This window comes from Physella acuta, unplaced genomic scaffold (assembly GCF_028476545.2).
Source record: "Physella acuta isolate Inbredline_101_S28 unplaced genomic scaffold, ASM2847654v3 ptg000769l, whole genome shotgun sequence".
NCBI lineage: Eukaryota > Metazoa > Mollusca > Gastropoda > Physidae > Physella > Physella acuta.
The window spans coordinates 156,115-179,961 of record NW_026732287.1 but is presented as its reverse complement, the minus strand read 5'-3'; the positions used below and the strand labels follow the sequence as shown (position 1 = coordinate 179,961).

The following is a 23,847-nucleotide window of genomic DNA, read 5'->3' as shown; positions in this document are numbered from 1 at the left end:
TTCAAATATGTACATAACAGAAATCCTAAAAGAAATCAGTAAATTAAACTTCTCAGCAGAAAATGCGTTCCTGTATCAGTTTTCATCTTCTTCAACCCACTGATCATCATCATCCAGATTTCCATCAATTTCTACCTTGTCTGATTGGTCGGTTGCTATCAAATTCTCTTCATCTGTTCTGACTGCAGTTAGAGGTTGGGGACTTGTCACTACCTGTGGTGAAGACCACATTTATAAGTGGGCTATGTTGCATAAAAGTACCTCACTACAAATGCTGACTTTCCCAGTCACCTTTTTAAGCATAACAGATCTTAAAAATAAGCTGCTTAATCAGGTTAATGACTTTCGCAAAAATATTGTGTTCTTAATTTTAGTGTTGGGATTCCCTCCAGCACAATTATACGCGTGTCAACTGGTTATGCGCTACTTAGGCCATTGACTCCAAATTTCAGCCTGCTTTTCTTTTTGGATTTGCTTCCATAGCCTTTGCCCAACCAAGAACTAACTACAAGGCAGCAGTTGTTTAATTTTGGAGGTGTCACTCCTAGAAGAGGGGCTGTCCCCAGCTAACCAGCCTCTTCTGCCAGTGGTTCGAACACAAGACTTTTCAGTTTAGTAACCATAAGCTTTACTGAATCAACCACACTGTCACATCAGTTATTTGGTAATTACACTAGCTCAAGTTCAGAATTACTAGTTTAATTAATTTAACAAAATAACCACAGGTTTTGAATAATCAAATGCATGTATAGTACTAAATTGTCACTATTTAGCCTATTTGTGATGTGAGAAAAACCATCACAAAAAAAGTGAATGAAATAATACACAAAAGATGCAGGTAATTAGAATTGAATCTACAACTGCTCAACACAGTACAGTAATTGATGTCTGAAGAATAAGCTAAGAAAGGGCATCGAGTCCACTTTGCATGCACAGAAATCTTGTCTGCTGTCCAGCTTTAAGGAGGTTGGAAGGCAGGTGAATCTTCCACATTGTCACTTTTTTCCTTTTATTGCTAGCAGAGGTGCACACAACTTTCATTGTACTTTTATTTGAAAAACAAAACCATAGCGAACAATTTAACCTAAAAGATCCTAAACAACCACCAACAAAGCTCAAATGTCCAAAAGCAAATTACTACTAGACATTTTATTATTTTTATGAGCATACCTCATATGCATTGGGATCAAAAGTTCCAATTTCAAATACTCCATTCCCATCTGCTGCATCATGAGTAGTAGTTAAGTCAGGCGTGTCTATGGCTGGGTTCTGCTCAGTGAATTGTTGCTGCTGCACATGCTGCAGATGTTCCAGTTGGTATTGCTGGTACTGGTGCTGCTGAAGGTGCATTTGGTTCTGGTGAGCTGACTGAGAGAAATGGGCTGGCTGTTGTAGATTAAGTGCCAGTTGAGAGCTGTTATTTAGATTGGATTGACCTGTAAATCCTTGACCCTCTAGTGGTATAGAAGGAGGGGGTATTCTAGTATTGACCATTATCTGCAAAATAAGGAAACATTCACATGGTAGTACCACTAGCAACACTATTAATAGTGGCTACAGTATAAACTACATTTTTCCTACGCTTACCTGTGGTCCACTTTCTGACAAAACAGGACAGTCGTTACTACTCTGTGACAAAACAGAGGCCGGACTAGCAGAATTCCTTCCTAATGCTGAATCTTGTCCAAAAGAATTCTCTCTAGTAAACAGGAACATAAAAAAATAAATTTAAAAAAAAAAAAACAATCTAAAAGCTCACAGAAACACAAGATTAAGAAAATGACACAACTTACCCAAATATTGCTCCCTGAGTATCTGAGCCAATAGACTGACAGAGATATTCAGATCTTAAACAGTTCTCTGCAGTTGGTCTGTGTAGTGGGTTGCTTTTCAAAACATTTTGTAGAAATATATTTAGATTGTAATCCTGGAAAAGTACATTAGGTAAGAATGAGGGTCATGACACCTAATGCAACTGGTAGCATTTATTAATTTTTGTGTGTGTCCTGTAATATTAAAGATCTATTTACCAGAGGAACAAACGAAAAATCTACACCCCCATCTCTGGTTTCCACAAATGAAACATTGGGATAATGCATCTGCAATAAGAAAGGTGTTTTGATCAAGCCCATATGGTATGAGGTGATAAGTGTCACAAAAAATAACTATCTAGATCTAGCTTTGAACTGATTTTTCAATCTAGCTGAATATTGTCATGTATTATTTATTTCTAGGGAAAAAACAATGCAAAAAATGTGTATACAATGAATTTATTAAGTTTTAAAAACCATTATTAGGGTCTGAAATATAAACTTTTATTATGGCAGCAAATTTTAGGCACTATTTTCAAATCACGCCATTAGGAATACCTTGTAGAAAATATAAAAACAAGCAGAAACTGGCCATGGTTAAACTCATTTAAAAGCAGCTAACAACTAAGATGGTAGACTCACCCATAAAGTAAGCAGACCTAAGCAATAAACATCAACAACATGTGCTGGTTCAAATGACATTTTATTCTGCTTCATCTCTGGGGCCATTAATTCAATGCCACTGCTGGTGCTATATTTGCTGTGGCACCTATCATCCTAAAACCAAGACACAATGGACAGATTATAATGAACACTTTTGGAGTTTTCTAAACCAGGGTATCACAGCAAGAAAACAATGTTAGCCACTTACATCAGTTAATGTAAAATTTGGAGGAAGTAACTTAGCAGTGCCCTCTTCATCTACAACAACATACTCAGGCTGTACTTGCCCATGCACGAAATTGAAGAGATGCAATGCTTGAAGTGCTTTACACAAGCTATTTACAATTGACTGACATTGCTGAAAAGATTTGTACATGAAACTGAGATCAGATGAAACCAACTATTTAAATGGCTGACAGATGAGCTTTCAACAATGAATCAGTTAGGTATATTATCCCAGAGTACAAGATAGCCTCTTATGGCTACATATCTTTAGCATTAGATGTTAAAGGTTAAGTACCAGAAATGTAATCAAGTCTTAACCTGCTTGGAGAGAGATCCAGATTCAACTAGTGTTGACAGAAGCTCTCCATTCTTCTTGACTTCCACATACATATGCCGACTATCCTAAGGAAATATGACACATTTTAATGTGGTGAAATGAGGATAATCTAGGGAGGTCGACGAAGTTGGGTCAGTTAAGCTCATGGTTGCTGAACCGAAAAGTCCTGAGTATAAACCCCAGGCAGATAAGGCTCAATAATTGGGGACAGCCACTCATCTAGGAGAGACAACTCCAAAATCAAACAACTGTTGCCTTATAGTTTGTTCTTTGTTGGACAAAGGTTATGTAAGCAAATCCAAAAGCAGGCTGAAATCGTAGTTGACTTGTAATAATTGTTGGAGGGAATACCTTCCAATACTAGAATTAAGAATGTAGAAGAAGAAAGAATAAACAAAGTATGATACTGTAAAAAAAAAATATGCTGACCTTGTCAAAAAACACAGCATATACAGGTTCAAGAAAAGGAGAGGAAGCGTTAGAGTAGAGTGCCATTTGTGATAGAATTTCATCCTTCCCCAGTTTGCTGGAACCTAGAAAATATTCCTGAAAATAAACAACAATAGACCTGGGTAAAAACAATTGACACATTTCATTCCAGTACAAAGATAAAGGTCTGGTAAATATAATCTTTACCTTAATAAAGACAGGTTCATTATCCAGTTGTGAAATGAACATCCCACTCAAGCTGTTGCCTACACTGGACAGTTTATATTGGTCAGGAGAATGAGACAATTTGACCAATCCATTGTAGGTCTAGGACACAGTAAAAAAAATAATTTTTTAAACATTTACTCAAAGTGTTGAAAATACTTGAGTAACATTTCTGTCTATAAGCATACAGTTTTGAGATAAGTACAACGATTTTTCATATTTAAACATTTGTATGTTAACTTTTATATGCCAACAGGCTTTACTGCTTGTTGATACTATTTTACGATTTGTCTGAATACTATGATACAATTTGTCAGTTACTTTACTAATTGCGCAACTGTTTGATTATAGTTATTGTAAATTTATAAATATTTTATATACACCTGCGACAAATAAAAAATATATGTGTATGAGAGATAGAGCTAAAAATGCCCAGTCTTATGACTGAATCCACATCAGAGAGAGAGAAGTGATGCATTTTTCTTATACTTACTAAATATGTGCTGAAACCAATATCAGAGTCGGCACTTATGAGTTCAGGGAAATGTGCTCTAGCTAGATCACTGAGACCAACCTACAATAAACAATTGGGATGGATGATTCATCTATAGTTCACTACAATAAAATGGCACAAGCATAAAATTAATTTGGCTTATTGAATAAAATTATTTACCATGATTCTGTCTTCTTCTTTCAAAGCTTTATGAATGTTACTTCTTATATTTTCTAGATCTCTAGCCACTTGCTCCAGTTCACTTGCATCATGATTCTACAGTTTCAGACAGTTCATTAAAACATTTACAATATTTTGTGCATAATTGTATAAAGTGGTTTATATCACTACCTATATTCAACTACCTGGATATTAAAATGTATATAAGAAGGCCCTAATGAAAAATCCAACAATATTTTTGCTATAAAGTTTAACCAACCTCTTCAGCATCAACTTTATCCGCTAGCTTATGACGAAGCTTGGATTTAAGATTTTTCAACTTAAGTCGCACAGCTTGGAGTTCTTCAGTACAGGGTTTGGTTTCTAACCATGGTGCTATGTCCTCTTTAAGTTTGGTGAACTCATGTAGAACTTTATACAGTTGATCAACAGCATTGGCTTCATCTTTTAGTTCATTCAAGAGAGTTTGAACTAATGTTGCAAGAAAAATAGCATCACAACTGTTTTCCTGTTTAGAAAAACAAGGTACAAGACTTGTTGACCTGCATAGTACATAACATAATAAGAAATATGAATCACAGCAGCAAATATTATGCTATAAATAAACTATGGGTAGTTAAGGTGAAAGTGTATTTGCTTGTATCGCACAAACTAAGTTAGAAGTAAGAAAAACCCAACAAAAATTCTGACTGAATAGCTTATCTTTTAAGTTTACTTTCATTAGAGAATAAATTAGAGAATAAACACATGTGCTTACAGTCTCAGCTATAGCTACTTCTTGTTGTAAGGCCTTGGTATAATATTTCAGGGTTGCATCCAGATCCTCAGTCAAATCTTCTGCATCAACATCAGGGTTCAGAGAAATAGACTAGAAGAGAGATTAAAAAAACATGGATCAACACCATAGCTCAAAGAAATAGACTAGCCTAGAAGAGAGGTAATGAAAAATCAGCAGCATATTAACAAATATTTATAATACTTACATTTTTCAACTGGTCCAAGACAGAATTCACTGAACATTCTATACTGTCACTATTTAGCCTGGCACCAATAATTTCATTTTTCTTTTTCATCTATGAAATTAAGTATTTTAAATATTGAATTAGAAAAATATTGACAAAGAAATCTTTCAAAATAAGTAACAATATGTATTAAGTTGATTTATTAAACTTTTAAATTAGGTAAAACTCAAATGTGATACCTTCCATTCTTCAAAAGTAGGCAACAATCTATCAACAGGAGGCAGCTGTGATATAGTGTATTTGGTAAACGTGTCATAGTGTTTTGTTAGGGAAGATACCACATCCTGTCAATCATAAGAAACAACATGATCATCAAATACTGTGCAAGTATAGGGAAGTAGTTAGGTACTACACAGTCCAGACACTTTGAAAGCAACATATTATTGAGAAAATTATTACCTGCACTTGTTTGCCCCTGTCTTTTAGTGAGACTTTACTGATTTCACCAATAGTCAGACTCAGCTTGTCATGCAGGTCCTTTCTCAGCAAATCTCTAGCTACTGTTTTCTCTATAAGAAGAGCCTAAAAGATTTGTTTTTAACTATGTAAAATGGACTAGAATATAATAATGTGCATACGTGAGTGATATACAAATTTAATATTTTACTGTTTATGATAGCAATATTCATAGACAGAACCATTCACAGTGTGTTTTTTTTTTAGCAATAAAATATGAAGTCTGTCTTTAAATTGCTTCATTTAATTTCTTGATTACAATAAAAACTCCTGGATATATGTACTTACAGGATCAGAACACTTGATTATCTCATCCTGGGCATTCCTATAGACTTTGATAGACTTGTGTGCATCAGGCAGAGACTGAACCATTTGAATTTTTATTTTACCAGGAGCTTGAATCAAAGCAAGAGCACAATCCAGAGGGGTTTCTTTGTTCATAGGAAACTGGTTGCTTTAACAAAAGTTAAGTTAAACTTAAGTTGTTTTTCTAATGGAAGTTGTAAACCACACTGCTTCACTTAAATTTATCACATATAGAATATCTGATGCAATTTTAGTCATTATAATATAGTGTTACCTTGTTATACAAGTGCCCTAACGTAACAATTAACATATGAGATATTTTTAGTTAAATACAGTAGAGCGAATTGGTTATAAAATATAAGAAAAATTTGAGATAAGAGCAAAGGGCCTATAGAGGAAAGAGTGAGGGGGAAAGGCAAATAACAGTAAGTTAATAGAAATTCATTACAAAAATAAAGGCACAAGTAACAAAAAAATTTACAGTAGCATTTAGGTTCATCTTCATTAATTATAATATTGAAGGGAATTACCCCAACCTAATTGCATGCCAACATGTGATGTGCCATATGATTGGTTAACTTTGATTTCAGCCATTTTTCTTTCATAACCTTTATCCACTTAAGACCAATTGGTCTGGTTTTTTAAATTTTCTCTCCTAGATGAGTTACTTTCCCCAATTAATGAATGTGTCTCATCTATATGGCTGTCCAAACTCTTGACTTAAAGTTCTTTGTCATTTACAAATGTTTTCTTATTAAAATAAACGTTTAAAAAAACAGGTGGATTTCTGACATTTCAACTGGAAAAATTACTTTGAAGTACAAACTAATCAAATATATTGATGTTCCACTGAACATGCTTAACCTATTAAACCTAGCTGCTTTTGGTTTCTGAAATATACACACTTAAATCATAATAAAAAGCAATATACCATTTATTATGTCTAAGAAAAAATAGTGTACTAATTTACAAGTAAAAATAACATAAACCTAGAAAAACAAAAAAAAAAAACAACAACCTAACACTGATGCTATTATTTTAATAAAAAAAGAAAAAAACATGGTCACTAGAACTGCTTTGTTTCATTTATTATTAATAACATTATTAACAAAGCCTTCATTTATATCACTGTATTAATTACATTATTAACAAAGCCCAATCAACTGAAAAGCCCTGATTAGGTGAAAATAAAAATTGCAACCTTTAAACAGAAAAAGCAGAAAATTTACTGCTAGTGATACGTCTTTGAAAATATCTTTATGAGCAAGAACTATTGCAAAAAAATAGTTTTGATACATCAGACAATAAGGCCTACCACATAAATTTTCAATGCATATGACTGTTAAGAGTTAAGACACATTATGCTTTTTTATTTTTAAACGAGCACAACACTAATATACAGTATAAGATTGTACAAAATATTTGCCTTATATGACTAGTATGTTTTCAGACTACTATTTCTTTTGCAATTTTAGGAAGTTTATTTAGGTAATGTATGTAAAATATCTAGTTATTTTTAATATTTTGTGATATCAGTGTTTTTAGCAGAGCAATGCATATATTTTGAGGCTGATAGGCTAATACTTAAGCTATTGTTTACTGAACTTTTAATGTTTATCATCATAAAGCACCATTAGTCTATCTCACAACCAGAAACTCAATTAATACTATGTGGCTTTCATTTGTCAACTTTATTTATACAATTATTTTGTTCTATGTTTAAATAATGTAACCTTCTGCTTAAACTTGTATACCAATTATGAAACTCTAAGGAAGTGTCTTTAATGCAATGTAGTTGGTCATTTCTGTATACAACTTCGATAATATTTACTGAAATGCCACCTTGAAAGAAAAAGGTTGTAATGATAAATAATTTATGAAAGACCCACACTTACCGTAATTTTCTTACTAAACTTGAAAGCGCCTGGAGATTCTTTATCTATAATATTTTGAAAGCAATACAAAGTTAAGATATTGAAATCAAGCTACACATAGGTATAAGATATTCCTAATAAAATGTATCAAACCTGGGAGGATAAATCATTTTCCTGAGCTTTATTAGATAAACTTGTGTATTCTGTTTGGAGATTCTGTAGAGAAAAAGAGTTCAATGATCATCTATGAAATCACATCTCTTAAATCTAACTTAAAATATTAGGTAATGGACCTGTAAAAGACACTTTCATCACTTTATTTTAAATACTTTAATCTACATATTTGTTAGATAATTCTAGCAGACAATCTAAACAATTTTTAAAAGAAAATGAAATATTCGGTCTCTTGAATGTAAAATGTTGCAAGCAGAATGTAAGCTAAAACTACCTTTAGTTTCCAGCGCAAATTACTTATTTCATCTTTGTCAGACTCAAACTTTCGAGGACCATCACGTACATTTGGCAGTGTACCTTTCATGCCCAGATTGACACTAAATAAGGTTGAAAAAAAAAATTGTATCAATAAATGAAAAAAATTAAACATGGTGTCAAGAACATAACTGTTTTAAATTTTGAAATCAAATTTACTCATAAAACAGATTGCCTTTTTAAATATTTTTTAGCAACTTTGACAATCTTAATAATGTATTAACCATGCAAACATGTAAGTAAAATGAATTAAAAAATACAAAGAAAAAAATACAAAGGAAACAATTTAAAAAAAAATTATTCAGATGCTTTCAATAAATGTAAAAAGAATGTAAAAAGAACAAAATGAACCCAATTAGTCAATGTAAAACATTGTTAGTGGTATTTCACCTATTTGATTTACGACCACTGTTAGAGTGTTTTGAGCTAAATATTTTCTTGAAATCATCTAAAGGTTTAGTGGTAGACTCTGGTTGACTGCCACTATCATTTAGCACTACAATGGGACATAACTTGTAGACTTCTGGTTGTACTTCCAATATATTGGAATACATGTGCTTATAAGACAACCGGCTGTTCCAAAAAATTATTCAAAATAATTACTTAAACACTTAAAGTGAAGTTTAAATAAATGTAAACAAAGAGTTATCGACATTTCTTGAATTGTACTTGCAAGTTAGTTAATATTTTAATTAACTTGGCATATATCAGTTTACATTTTGAGTAATATGTTGTGGCTACATGAGGTAGACCTGTATGCTGAACAAATAAATAAGTAGACCTACTTATTTACAGTGCCATCTCCAGTTGGTCCCTGCACTCGAGGCTTTACCCCTCTCTGATCAAGCCCAGGCTTCTTAAAGGCATACCCATTTTCCAACATTTTCTCATTGACACTAACACCATTGCAGTACATTTCAGCAAAGAAGCCCATTTGATCTGATAAACGAGCTGTTGTACAGACATCAACTTCTTTGCCTTCCACTAATTCTCGTAAGAACTTTAATGCCTAGTTATTTTAAGAAAATACAAGTTGGAAACTAAGATTTTACTTGAACATTAAAAGTTTATAACATGAAAATATCCAAGTTTCATAAAAATCTGAATAAAATATGACAATGAATTCTATGTTGATCATTATTTTCTATTGGTAATAAGCCTTTAAATGCTTGTGTGATACTTCTATCATATATGCATGCTGATAGCAAAAATAAGTATAAATCATTAAAAAAGAACATATAAGACCAACCTAAACATATAAAATACACTGGATATAGGAGTTTATGTATAGTATAAATTACAATATAGGTAGTAGCTCTCAGCATTATTTTTAAAAATGTAGGCCTAAAAAATGAGATTCAAAATATTTCTTGATTTAGTAAAAGTAAAACAAGTTAATTAAAAAGTCTAGTGACAATTTAAGCGCAATTTCCTTATGTTATCCATAACAATTTTAAATCGTCATCACGTTTAATAGATGCGTCATCACGTTCCATGGCTGCGCCATCACGTTCAGTAGGCGCGCAATGGTTTTTAGTCATATAACTATATTGCTATATAGTACTGTAGTGTATTATGTATAATGTAAGTTTAAAAAAATTTTTGTGACCGAACGAAAGGATATTTTTGAAAACTTTCTTCGGCAATATTGTTCTAAATTATGGCAGGAATCTATTGGAAAATGTTTCAAGTCGCTAAGTGGTCTGGTTGCCGAGATATGGGCAAAAAACTGCATTTTTTTTTAGGTTTTTTGGCTTTTCTGGGAAATCCAGGAAGGAATTCCGGATTTTTTTTGGCCCACTATCATCCTCGTAACTTGCTTAACATAATTGCTTTTGGAACTAGTCCTCGATATTTCTTCGTTGAGGAGGAGATACAACTTAAAGCTGCGAACACACATCCATCCATCCAGAAATGACGGTTAATAAACGCAATTCTCCAGAATGGAAATTGCGCTAAAAATCATTTTCTGCTGATACTTCAGCTTGCTTAGTTTGTTTCTAACTTGCTATGTACTACAAATACTCCTTAACTATGAACATGATTTAAATCATACTTTGGTTCATATTTTATTATAATAAATGTAACAAATAGAATGTTTAAATTCTTTCTTTTATAAATAAAAACTCAGAATAGGCTAATCCTAAGAAATTAATGCCTCAAGAAAATCAGATTTTCCTGTCTTTGCATTTTGCAGCACAACTTTCTGTAACATTTTTTATATTTTTTAGCTACCACAACAAAATAGGATGTGTACAGTTGGAACAATGTAAGATTTTATCTTATTTTGCAGAACAATTCAGCTAATGGAGGGACCTAAGGCATTATATTCTATTCTATTGTGGTAACATAGTTATTTTCTACTGACAATATATAGAAAGCAAATAATTTACCATGGCATCTTGGTTGCTGTTGCACCAAAGTGAGTGTAGCATATATTTGACAGCACATGACGGTGGAGCAGTCAAAGATTTGGGTAACTCTACCAAAGTGGATGGATCTAGTTCTTCTGTGTTGCCAAAATCAACATACTGAACCTTAACCTGTAAATAGCATAAATTAAAAGTAAAGATTCCTCTTTAGACCTTGCAATCCATTGGGCTAATGAAGTAGAGTTCATGTTTCTTGACCTCTGCATATGAAGGGATAATGTGGTCAGCACTATGCCCAGCCATCTTTACTTTCCCTAACGTGAGTTAGGTACCCATCAGAGCTGGGTGGACCCAGGAATGTTCTTAAACCCAGATTCGAACTAGAGACTTTCAGGTTGGCAATATAGAGGCCACGCTGTCCCACCTGTAAATAGCATAGTAAGAAATAAAGTTGTCTGCTTTGTATCCTTAATTAAAACAATTTTATAGCAATTCAGTAAAGTAAATGGTACATGATCTAAAGTACAGACCCTCTAGAGAAATGGATACAAATATTTAATATTTATAATGAAATGATTGCATTGCTTGTTTATTAATTGTAGCAAATTGTGAATTAGAACATTGATTTATAAAAATACGAGCCGGCCCGCGGCATAACATACGCCGCTATTTAGTTGTTTCTAATTTTCAATAATTCATAATTTGTGAATTCGACAGTACCAACGCTGACACTGAAAATATTTCTTTAAAACACTATAAGTAGCTCGTTAAGGACCATAACCCCCCCCCCTTCCTTCCCTCCCCCTCCCCCCCCCCTACGTTTAAAATCGTTGGCTCTGCTTGTAAACATTTAGAGTGAACACAGCTCACTAAAACCATGTAGGGGTGGGGAGGTAGGGAGAATTATATATATAGATGAATAAAACATCTTGCTTTCGTTCCAAACAGTCAGACTTTTTTAGTAAAGAGAATGCAGTAAAAAATGGCCTCATATTTTTAGGTGCTTTTAAATCTAGTGATTAACTATTTTCTTTGATTAAAATATGAAACAATTTTAATAGCTGGACTTTTCCTTAAATACAACTATATTGTAGTTGCTAAATACAGAACTGTATAAAATAGATCCTATACAAAAATAATTTTAAACACTGATGAATAGTAGTAGTAGATTTTCTTCTTCTTCTTCTTATACGGAAACCGGCTCAGAAGGTTGACTTCCATCAGCCAGGCAGGCCTCAGTGTAGCAAACTCCGACCACAAGAGTTCCCCACACCTCGGTCGCTACTTCCGTGGGCTCTCACCGGGCTTTCCTTCCCCACCCACCAGACGTGGGACGTCGTCCCACCGCCTGGTACCCAGCTTGATCGTGGGGGGCATTCCGCCAGATCAAAACCCTCTAGCTGCTGTTATCTGCTACCGGCCATTCCGCACCCACTAGGGGGGACATGAGTTTGGTCGGACCAGTGGCATTATTCCGAAGCCCCGTTAAGGCCGCAGCTTAAAGTCAAAATATCTGACTCTTTTGGTTCCCGGCAGTCTTGCACCTCTCCTCCCCCACGCTATTATGTGGGGGACTTGGGAGTCCGACGTACCAGGCTCTTCGGAAGAGCCGAACGCATACAGCAGTTCTACTCGGCCAGATCAAAAACCTCTAGCTGCTGTTGGCTACCACTAGCCATCCCGCACCCACTAGGGGGGTCATGAGCTTGGTCCGACTAGTGGCACACATCCGAAGCCACGTGAAGGCCGCAGCTTAAAGTCAAGACATCTGGTTAGGGTCGAGAGCAAAACCCTTCTTGGTTCCCGGCAGTCTTGCACCTCTCCTCCCCCACGCTATTTAGAGCAAGCGACGGAGATTCGCCCGTCTAGTGCGGACAAATCTCCTGGCTCGCTATCATGTAGGGGCCTTGGGAGTCCGACGTACCAGGCTCTTCGGACAGTAGTAGATTTTTTTAAAAACTGTACAAACCCTGTCTATGCTGTAGATGTATCGTACAATGCACCGATACCAGCACTGATCTTCAGAAAACTTAGCACCGTATATCTGAAAAATATATTAACTCAAACTAAATACTGACATTAAAAATAAAGAGAAAATCAAATCCTTCAAGATTTACATACTAAAAGTTTTTTGTTAAAGATAATTAAGAAATGTTTGCCAATTATGAAGCCATTAAGAATGGTGTCCTAACTGCAACAAGAATTGACAGTATTACTTTCTGCAACATGAGCTAAGAACACACAAAATGATAGTGAATTCTTTAAGATTCAAGTTGCCAGTTGTAATCATTCTATAATTATACACTGAACATTTGTTAAAGATAATTAAGAAATGTTTGCCAATTATGAAGCCATTAAGAATGGTGTCCTAACTGCAACGAGAATTGACAGTATTACTTTCTGCAACTTCAGCTAAGAATACACAAAATGATAGTGAATTCTTTAAAACTTATGTTGCCAGTTGTAATCATTCTAAAATTACACATTGAACATTTGTTAAAGATAATTAAGAAATGTTTGCCAATAATTATTATGAAGCCATTAAGAATGGTGTCCTAATTGCAACGAGAACTGACAGTATTACTTTCAGCAACTTGAGCTAAGAATACACAAAATGATAGTGAATTCTTTAAGATTCAAGTTGCCACTTGTAATCATTCTAAAATTACACACTGAACATTTGTTAAAGATAATTAAGAAATGTTTGCCAATTATGAAGCCATTAAGAATGGTGTCCTAACTGCAACGAGAATTGACAGTATTACTTTCAGCAACTTCAGCTAAGAATACACAAAATGATAGTGAATTCTTTAAAATTTATGTTGCCAGTTGTAATCATTCTAAAATTATACACTGAACATTTGTTAAAGATAATTAAGAAATGTTTGCCAATTATGAAGCCATTAAGAATGGTGTCCTAACTGCAACGAGAATTGACAGTATTACTTTCAGCAACTTCAGCTAAGAATACACAAAATGATAGTGAATTCTTTAAAATTTATGTTGCCAGTTGTAATCATTCTAAAATTATACACTGAACATTTGTTAAAGATAATTAAGAAATGTTTGCCAATTATGAAGCCATTAAGAATGGTGTCCTAACTGCAACGAGAATTGACAGTATTACTTTCAGCAACTTGAGCTAAGAATACACAAAATGATAGTGAATTCTTTAAGATTCAAGTTGCCAGTTGTAATCATTCTAAAATTACACACTGAACATTTGTTAAAGATAATTAAGAAATGTTTGCCAATTATGAAGCCATTAAGAATGGTGTCCTAACTGCAACGAGAATTGACAGTATTACTTTCAGCAACTTCAGCTAAGAATACACAAAATGATAGTGAATTCTTTAAAATTTATGTTGCCAGTTGTAATCATTCTAAAATTATACACTGAACATTTGTTAAAGATAATTAAGAAATGTTTGCCAATTATGAAGCCATTAAGAATGGTGTCCTAACTGCAACGAGAATTGACAGTATTACTTTCTGCAACTTCAGCAAAGAATACACAAAATGATAGTGAATTCTTTAAAATTTATGTTGCCAGTTGTAATCATTCTAAAATTATGTAGTGAATTAACAATGGTGCTGTAAGTGCAGCTACACAAGAAATGACATGGGAGGCAAAAAGTGCTAAATGTTAATTTTACAGTAGTTTTTGTAGATAAGCACTAACAAATTCATTAAAATATGTGGGAGAAAAAAATAATAAGCAACAAGTCATTTACAAAAATTTAGAATATTTCAAGTTATGTTTTATTAATAATTTTTAAAAGTAACGTGTATTATGTCAGATTATATAAAAATGCTCTTAATTAATAAAAATAGGGACAACTGTATTATTGATCTTTTCAAAATTAACTGTTTTTAACCATGGAAAATTGAAAGAAACCTACAAATGTTTAATAAACTTTGAACCCTTGTAACATAATTAAAGAAAGCTTACAACAACAAAATCTTTAGAAAATGTGATTATCGAATGCAGCAAAGTAGATTATAAAATTGTATAAAAAATTTAAACATATGAAGTTTGTTAGCCAATTATGAAGCTATCAAAAATTTAGTTTGGACAGCAACGAGAATTGACTTTTAAAAATTACTATAAGCAATCAGATTTTTAAAAAACAGTAGCAAGACTGAAATTCTGAAATCAAACTATTGCTAACAAAAACAATTATCTTGAATCATATTTTTCAATAAGACTATGGCTGTGCCAACAGTTAATTTTTCTATTTTGAAAAAACAAAAAATGACTTACTTTGTCTGTTTCTGGTTTCCCCATCAGTTTAGGAGCTTCTGGACAAATGATTGCTAGTTGTTTTACAATACCATTCAGTTCAGTGATATTGTCTTGGGAAACTTTCTGTCCCCACATCATTACTGGTGTTTCAATGTGGGTGATTAAAACTCTCTGATAGATTAAAGGCAGATCTATTTACATTCTGATTTTTAACATTTTTGAGTTGCAAACATTTTTGTTACTATTGCTACCATTCAAAAATGTTTAACGAAAAAATGCAGTATGCTATTTAAACCAGGGTAAGTTAAACTTCCATGTTTATATTTATATGAATTCTCAAAAACATGGATTATACAAAAAATAAAATGTAAACCCACTGACACTAAGTATTTAAGACTAATAATAAGAATAATTACCATTGACAATAATATCTATGACAATAATTTTTATAACAGATGTAGCAAATTAAAAAAAAAACTTACTTCCATATCCCTTCGGTTTTGTTGAACAGGTACTGCCTCAAAGGTTGGAACTGGTACAAATATTTTACTTTAGTTGTTATATGAATACATTTCTTTACAAAGGCCTACATATCCTTTTATTATCAAGCTATTAAGTAAGAAACATTACAAATAATCAAACAACTACTAAAATATAGATGTTAAGCTGAAAACTAACCAATATCTGGGTTTCTTTGCTTCATAAACATTGTTTGTTTGTTGTCTTCCTTCTCACACTTGTCTTCCATGTCTCCATCTTTTTTCACAGGCATTCCCCTGAAATTAGAGTCCATAATTTTTGCAAAATTTACATAATGCATTGAAATTGCTCCAAGTAATAATGACCAGCAACTACATGTTTAGTAATTTGCAATTTGAAAGAAATGCTGGTAAAACAATTCAATGAATGCTGGTAGGATGATAGTCAGCAAAAAAATATTTTATCATAAACACATAAGGCAACAAACCGTTTAACTGCCTTTTTGACAAGTATTTTGTTTCCATTTTCAAAAACCATTCCATTGGTCTCCTCTATAGCTTTTAAACAATCTTCTTCACAATAAAACTTGATTATGCTGAAATAGTAAAACATAATGGTAAAAAATAAAGTTGAAATGTTTCATTAATACCTTACAGACTCTACATACAAAACAACTATTAAACAAGTATGCATGTATGTGTGCATGTTTATATAGGACATATATTTGCAAAATTTAGGTCCGATTTCTACATTGTCTCAACTTACCCAAACTTGTTTCCATCTGAAGAGTTGTTGATCCATATATTATGTACTTCCCCAAATTTGGAAAATACTTTACCAACTTTTTTCTGAAATAAAAACAAAGTATTTACAAATTAAAACAAATGGATGCAGAATTGTTAAATACTTTGTATGTAGTCCAAATGACAGGAGCTGTTAATGAATGAGGCTCAACCCGCTTAGTACAGCCTAAGCCTAGAGACTGTATAGTAAACTAACTTATCTCTATTAGGTACTGTATCGCAAATTGCATTTTCTATCTTTGACTAACTTAAGCTTCTTAAAAGACGGTGTGATTTTGTTTATATTTTGAATATTCTACTGTTTTTTTTTTATAAGGCCACTGTCAAAACTTGCCACATTTATGGTCTCTTGCCTGTTTTCTCAACTAAAAGCATGTCTGGTTCTTCAGATGGTATCCTATCTAATATCCAAACAATCTCCATTCTCTTTCTAGGAGTTGCATTTCTACTGTTATTTTTCCACATCTACAGTTTTGTGTTTTCTATTTTGTTATACCACCCAATGATGAAAGATGGTAATTCTTTTTGTTGTTGCTTCTCTTCTCCATGTCTTGGATCTATAAAGTGAATATGATTTAAAAATTCTAATTTCTTAGTTTTGATGGAACCGGGAACCAGCGCATGTCAAGCTAAGTTTACTCTGTGTTTTGCTTCTGAATTTTAGGTCACTATCTTGGTTGTGGTTCAATTTTAATACTGATGTGTTTCTGTTGGTTTTTTTTAAGCCCCTCTCTTTTTCTTGTCTTGCAGAAAGCTGTGACTTTCTCCTATGTAAGTAAGAGTCTGTGGGAAAGAAAGGTTTTAGACATTTCTTACTCCATAGTCCATAGTATCTCATCATGATCACTAACAGTATAGTTTCTGTCAAATGCTTTTTTTTAATACTAATGTGACAAGAGGGGAGATTGCCATTCAACATATTGAAATAATCTCTGATGATCATCCTTTTCTTGCCATTCAACTTATTATTCAATGATGATTCAGAGTATTACTATTTCATCAACACATAATCATCCTTTTCTAAATCCTGCTGTTAAGAATTCTGTTTAAAAACATTGCTTGGTACAATTGATGATTATCATTATAGATGATTCAACATTTCTCACACTGTGATAAGTTCCAGCTCTTAGGATATTTTTATACCTTTCTTCTATTCTGCTAGCAGAGTTTCTGTTGGCCTAACTTTGTAAATGTAATTTATTTATTCTACCTTGTAAAAATTTTAAAAACAATTTTTTTGTGAAATGAGAAGACTTAAGGTTTAACAGATAAAAAATTCTAGTGTCATTATTAGACCTATATCTTAATTTAAAATAAAGTATATACCCTACTAAAAAGTCTGTAGCCTGTAGCTAGCCTTATTAGAGGTTACATCCCCTTTGATTGGTCTTAACTGTGGTAAAACTATATTTTTAGATTGATACTTTTGTATCCTAAACTGACTAAACAATTTAAAACAATTTGGCTATTTGAAATTCTATTTGCATGTTAAACTAACAATGCATATTAAACTATAGGCCTACAATAGATTTAAAATTATTTGATTCATTCATTAAAAAAAATTGTGATAAAACAAACAGGAAACCACAGAAAAAAAATCAAACCAACAAATTAGGTCTACTAGATCTAGTAACTGGCAAGCCAATTTCAGGAACACTTTTTCTCAATTTTTGTGGCCATAAATAAATTATTTCAGCCCCCTTAAACAACTTAATCAGTTTGGACTCTCCAAGACTGTCCATCTCTCTCACTCCCTCCCCCCCCCTCCCTAGCTAAATCGAGCCTTATCTCCCAGGCACAATGATTGAATAGGCAGTGAGGGTGCCAGGAATCTTGCGTGACAAGGTATAGGCCTATATGAACACACCAAAAAAACTCTATGCAGTTAGGGAATACAAGATGGTTTAATCTTATTGCTTTCTCATCCTCCACAAACATCAACTTCCACTTTCCAACCTTCAAGTGTCAACTACACACCTTTCTCTAGCTCAAATTATTCACAACACAACCACTGTCACTTGTTTCCCTTGTACCCTCATATATAACTACTAACTAGCTAGGTAATGTGGTTTCATTATCATCATCATTCCTATGGACACCCCGTGGAGCTTTGGGACACAACCACACCTTTCCATGGTGTAGCTTTTCTTACTAAATCTAGAATTTACCCAAATTTCAAATTAAACATGACTACTGAATGATAGACATCCATATTTAATCCATTAGGGACTAATTTTGAAGTTTTTAGTTCGTTTTAAACTAAATTACTTAATTTAATATTTATTGACACTCACTGCCATGGACAACACATCTCTCCATGACAACTCTTCTTACCCCTGAAGGCACTTGAAGCTAAAGAGAACCACAAATGCGGTTAGACTTTTTAAGTGGCCATGTACCCAGAGTTCCCCACTAGTGATCATCAAATAGCGGTCACGTGGTCAAAAAAATAAAAAAAAATTTGGTTGTCATTTTTTGGCCACTCTTATTAAAAAAAGGGTTGAAGATATTTGATTTATTTTTTCATAGAATGATAAAACTAATAATGCTTTACTAGGGAAATCAATTTTGTGATAGGGAGATCTATATTTAAAAAGTTATATTATTTTGAATGACACCGACTTTAAATTTAGCCTACATTCCCCAAAGCAATTTCTGAAAATGCTTTTCTGGCATATTTAGCCTTGCCACCTATAGCATGTTTTTATAACGTGAAAACCCGCCATTTTACTCGTGATAAACATTTTTAAAAGTAATTCTAAGAAGGTCTCTGGAACTAAGTCGAAAAACTCGCCGGAAGTCATGGTCCGATCCTTACGCCATGTTCTGGTTAGCAACCAAGGACGCTTTTAAGTTAGTGAGCCTCCCTACATGGTAGTGTACTGTTTTGTTTGTCAATGCCTCAAAGTTGGGACCTGGACATTCATGATTCAGTCAGATCTTAGATCTACAGTTCAGTAGCTAGCCTGAGTTCATTATTGTAGTCTGTCTAGAGTTAAGTTCCACGCGCGGTCACACATAGCGAACTCCCGACTTTCATCGACTTTCATCGGGCGCTATTTTGTAACCGTTTAACACAGAAACAAACCCAAAGTACTATATTATTCCTCTGCCTTTCTACTCTTAATATGTATCAATCATTTTATATTCCTACGCATTGAATTTGAGATATTCATGTTTTAGTGACGTGCTACTTGCGATATTTTTTTCCCCTCTTTTTTTTTTCCCTGCGGCCATCTGAACCGGCTTGCGTAACAATCGTGTTTTATACGTTTTAATCCTAGTTTAATAAATAAAATAAATATTTTACACTTTTAAACGTGTTGTTGATTGTATTATTAATTAATAGATTTCAAAACCAAATTAAAAACATGTTAATAAAATTAATTAACGACATTAAAAGTTGACCCAGTGATGACTCAAGGGACGCAACTATAATAATCATAACAAAGGGACGTAACAACCACTGACAAGACATAACGTAACATTTGCTTAGATATGCTTGTATGTAGAGACACAAACTAGATTTAGAAGAAGTAGATGATCGAAATAATTTAAAACAGCAGAAAAAAATAGAAATTATACAGATTCTAGGCTTAGCTTGAAATGTAGAGCATCTAGAACTAGGCTAGTCTAGCTCAAGTCGTTGGTTACGCAGGGCGGTGAAACCACCCAAATCGACACCCAAGCTGCGGCCACCCCTATTCACCTATCAGGTTGCTTTATTAGCCTAATCTATCGTATGTACAGTGTCCCGCACATATTGTAGAAGCTATTTATAGTTAACCTAGTTATAAAAAGCTTTGATTGGTTGGTTTATTCATCTCATCCGGGACCTAGAGGAGTTTACACTTTTCGGACACACACCAAAAATTACGTAGGAGCGAACACTTCGTCGGTTTTTGGCTCATAGAAACTTTAATTAGCATGTCTCACGCGAAACCACGGCGCCTGCACGTAAACTGTTCATTTATGTACACTTCCGTGTCAAGTACTTCCGTTTCCTTTCTCAAGAATTATTTTTAGAAATTTTTTAACGTTGCATGGTACGCACATTTCTATTTTTACACCAGCCGGATGAAGTGACCTAGGGTTGGACTTAGGGGCAAAACTTGAACCAATCAATGCTTAGCTAAAAGGTTACACTATAAATAGCTTCTATATATGTATGGAACATCGTAAATGTCAAGGTTAATGGGTTTTTTTGTGCTTGAACAATAAAAAAGGGGTGTTCGCTAACTTATTTGGCCTTACATGGGATCGGACAGCAACACAAAAATATTATTAAATAAGAATTTAGAGCATAAAAGGGGCTGGTTATTGAAGGGAAAGGGTCAAAATAAGGTCAAGAAGGCAGTCGAATGCGAAAGAGGAGGGGGAATCATGTGACCTGCCTGGCTTAGCAGCGTACTGCGCGAGCCGCAATGGCTGAATGGGATGAACTTTGGGAGTGTGGGAAAAAGGTTTTATACTATTAAAATTACCTCACAAACAATCAATAACACAATATAAATGCATATAATACATGTTTTTATTCATTAAATTGACTTTAAATTATTCTAAATGAACAAAAAGTGCTATGTCCGATGACGGGTAAAGGTGTCCGAACACATGTAAAACGGTATTACATGTGTTCGAACACACGTTAAGACCCCCCAGTCACTATAACAAGAATAGCTTAAGTTCTATGCGTATGAATACAAAATGACACACACATTATTAAAGTAGAATGGTTGCGGATAGATATGATACTTTTTTTTGTTTTCTATGTTAAGCGGTTACTGAATGAGACCGCATGGAATTTTTACGTTGCGTTTTTTCGCTATGTGTGTCCGAAAAGTGTAAACTCCTCTAGTGTTTTTCATACGGGGAACTAGAATCGCCTTCGACGTCATACCTCGAAACTTTAAAATTTAAAAACTCGACTTCCAGAAGGAGAAAAACAAAAGAATTTGACCTGGATATATTTAGAAATGGACAGGTTTACAGCAGATATCGGTAGTTTCGTATAAAACATCAAAACAAATATTGTACGAAGCGATAAACAGGCGATGACCGCACCGGTGTTTTAACCGCGCGTGGAACTTTACTCTAGATCTACATTCTACATGTTTCTCACAGACTAGATCTAGATTTCTACAATTCTAGATCAAGAGATCAAGATTTTCAAGTTTTCAGTTTTGAGTGACAAGAGTTCAGTGAGTCATCAGTCTCTTGTTTCAGTACAAATACACTGACAGAGCGAGAGAGTGGGTCTTTTTCTGGAGGTCTTAATTCTAGACTTTTTAAATAAATAATTATAAAATTCGTTATCAAATCCAAAATAGATCTAGTTGCACTTGCATGATCAGCATCAGCTGGAAGGTTACCAACAAAAACATCATATGTTGTTGGTATTTGATTTTTTCTTGTTTGTAATCCAGACGACATCGTGGTAATCGTCAACAGGGTTGTCCAATCTCAACTGTAAAAAGTTGCCAGAAAAAAAAATTGGCTAAAAGGCCGCAAAAATTCTTTGTAAGATGACACAAATTCCATTGAAATTACTTTTTATATTACCATTTTAAATTAAATTGAGTGTTCTAACATGCTTTTTTTATATTTTAGATCTATCATATGCAAATGAGCCTAAAACAATTTTAGTTAGCTCTATTTTGACTATTTTGGGATGACAATACAATGTGTATACAGTGGCGTCGCTAGGTCGGGTGTCACCAGGTGCGGCACCTCAAGGTGTCACCCCCCTAAAAAGTATATATATATATATATATATATATATATATATATATATATATATATATATATATATATATATATATATATATATATATATATATATGTTTATATATAAATGTAGTTACAATTGGTGTCACCCCTCCCCGATCGTTGATTGACTTGACGGAATCGTCCATTAGTACTTTAAAGGTTGTTTTTTTAAAAACTCTAATTAATAATTAATAAAACTGCAAAAAGCATTTTTCTTCTTTATATTTTGCAACTTTGCCTTGGTGTCACCCATAATTGATGTCAACCGGTGCGGTCCGCATACTGATTTAACTGTTTTTCTATATAGATCTACCCTTAAGAAACACTGACCGGGTTTCCAGCTTTTCCTAGATTGGGGGGGGGGGCTTTTTCGCTGACTAAAATTAAAATCGGAATTATTTACACTGGATTGATGAGTTGATACACTTTACCACTTACAAAATAAACCAATTGTATTAAAGCATATCGTGTAACAATAAAAAAATTTTTTTAAAAAGGTGGTGGCGCTTTTTCTCCAAGGTAATGGGAAGGATTTACACCGGAATGTTGAATACGGTCGGAGCGGGTGGATGAGAGCTAAATTTTAAAAGCTAAATAAAAACGAGTATATATTGTACCGAATAGAGATATTTTTTTATTGCTTTTTTCATAACAAGTCCTAATACTTCAAATTTCACATAGTTAAGTTCACTAGACCTACTAAACGAGGTAACAATGGTACAACACGATGACTGCTACTGCTTTGTTACTCTATTCAATCTAACCGATAATTTAAAACTGTAATACACTAGTATCGAAATTGTTCTAACAACACAAACAAAAGTAGACAAAATAAGCTTGCACCTTTTACAAACTACACTTTAAAGCAATGGTTCTTAACTTTTTGGAGGTAACGAACCCCACCAGTTTCAAATGCGCATTAACGGAACCCTTCTTAATAGTTATATAGCCCACACTGACAAAATCCGATCGTGAATCCAATGAGTCGGCTGTGTGTCTTGACCTCCGCCGAAGCCTTGAGACTGACTTACCGAACCTCTTGGGTTCAATCGAACCCAGGTTAAGAACCACTGCTCTAAACTCTTTATTATTTTCTCCTTTTTATTCATTTCGGCTTCCTGATGAGCATAGGCAACATTTTGTCAATTCACTTGATTTTTATGAAGATCAAACCCTGATAATCCAGTCTCCTCCATCTCTATTTTGTCACTGATTTCACGCAGAAGCATGTTACTATGTTGAATTTTGCACTTCTTCTTCTTCTTCGTTCTTAATTGTGAATATGGTGGAGGATTCAGACAACAAGTCCAACTTCGTGGACAAACCGGACTGTGGTCTCCAGTTTGTCAGGTGCCCCATATAATTTTTCCGGGGCCTTGCCACAAGGGCACATTTCGCTACACCCAACCTTCAGTTTTCTGTGCATGTGTTGATTTAGTCTGTTGTGGCCTGTTCTAAGTCGAAAGATTATGTATTGTTGTTTTCGTGTTAAATTATAATAGCCGTCGTCTTTAATGTAGTGAGGGTGTGTGACAGACCACATTTGCGTTTGTTTGTTTTTTATTATTCTTTTTATTTCTTTTGGGTGTAGCGAAATTTCCGGTTGTGGTTTCTTTCCCCCAATTTTTGCCAGCTGGTCTGCAATCTCGTTACCCTGGATCTGGCAGTGG

General features: G+C 33.8%; 1 protein-coding gene across 2 annotated transcripts; it reads right to left on the bottom strand.

Annotated features, from left to right (window-relative positions):
• Nucleotides 1–74: 74 nt before the first annotated feature.
• Nucleotides 75–21,876, bottom strand: LOC131950503 (serine/threonine-protein kinase 31). Of its 2 annotated transcripts, XM_059312696.1 has the most exons (31): nt 21,755–21,876; nt 16,374–16,456; nt 16,096–16,203; nt 15,807–15,904; nt 15,611–15,660; nt 15,147–15,299; nt 12,852–12,926; nt 10,904–11,053; nt 9,296–9,519; nt 8,901–9,083; nt 8,470–8,572; nt 8,175–8,237; nt 8,043–8,086; nt 6,130–6,295; nt 5,785–5,907; nt 5,565–5,669; nt 5,347–5,436; nt 5,121–5,231; nt 4,623–4,871; nt 4,364–4,459; nt 4,184–4,264; nt 3,673–3,792; nt 3,466–3,582; nt 3,018–3,101; nt 2,683–2,832; nt 2,454–2,588; nt 2,031–2,099; nt 1,794–1,927; nt 1,588–1,699; nt 1,171–1,497; nt 75–213 (listed from the first exon to the last, which is right to left on the bottom strand). In XM_059312696.1, exons 1-31 carry the CDS (start codon nt 21,839–21,841, stop codon nt 76–78), a joined length of 3,828 nt encoding a protein of 1,275 aa, XP_059168679.1. In that variant the 5' UTR covers nt 21,842–21,876; the 3' UTR covers nt 75. The 2 variants fall into 2 exon arrangements, with proteins under 2 accessions (XP_059168679.1, XP_059168680.1); XM_059312697.1 differs by lacking the exon at nt 8,901–9,083.
• Nucleotides 21,877–23,847: the final 1,971 nt, after the last annotated feature.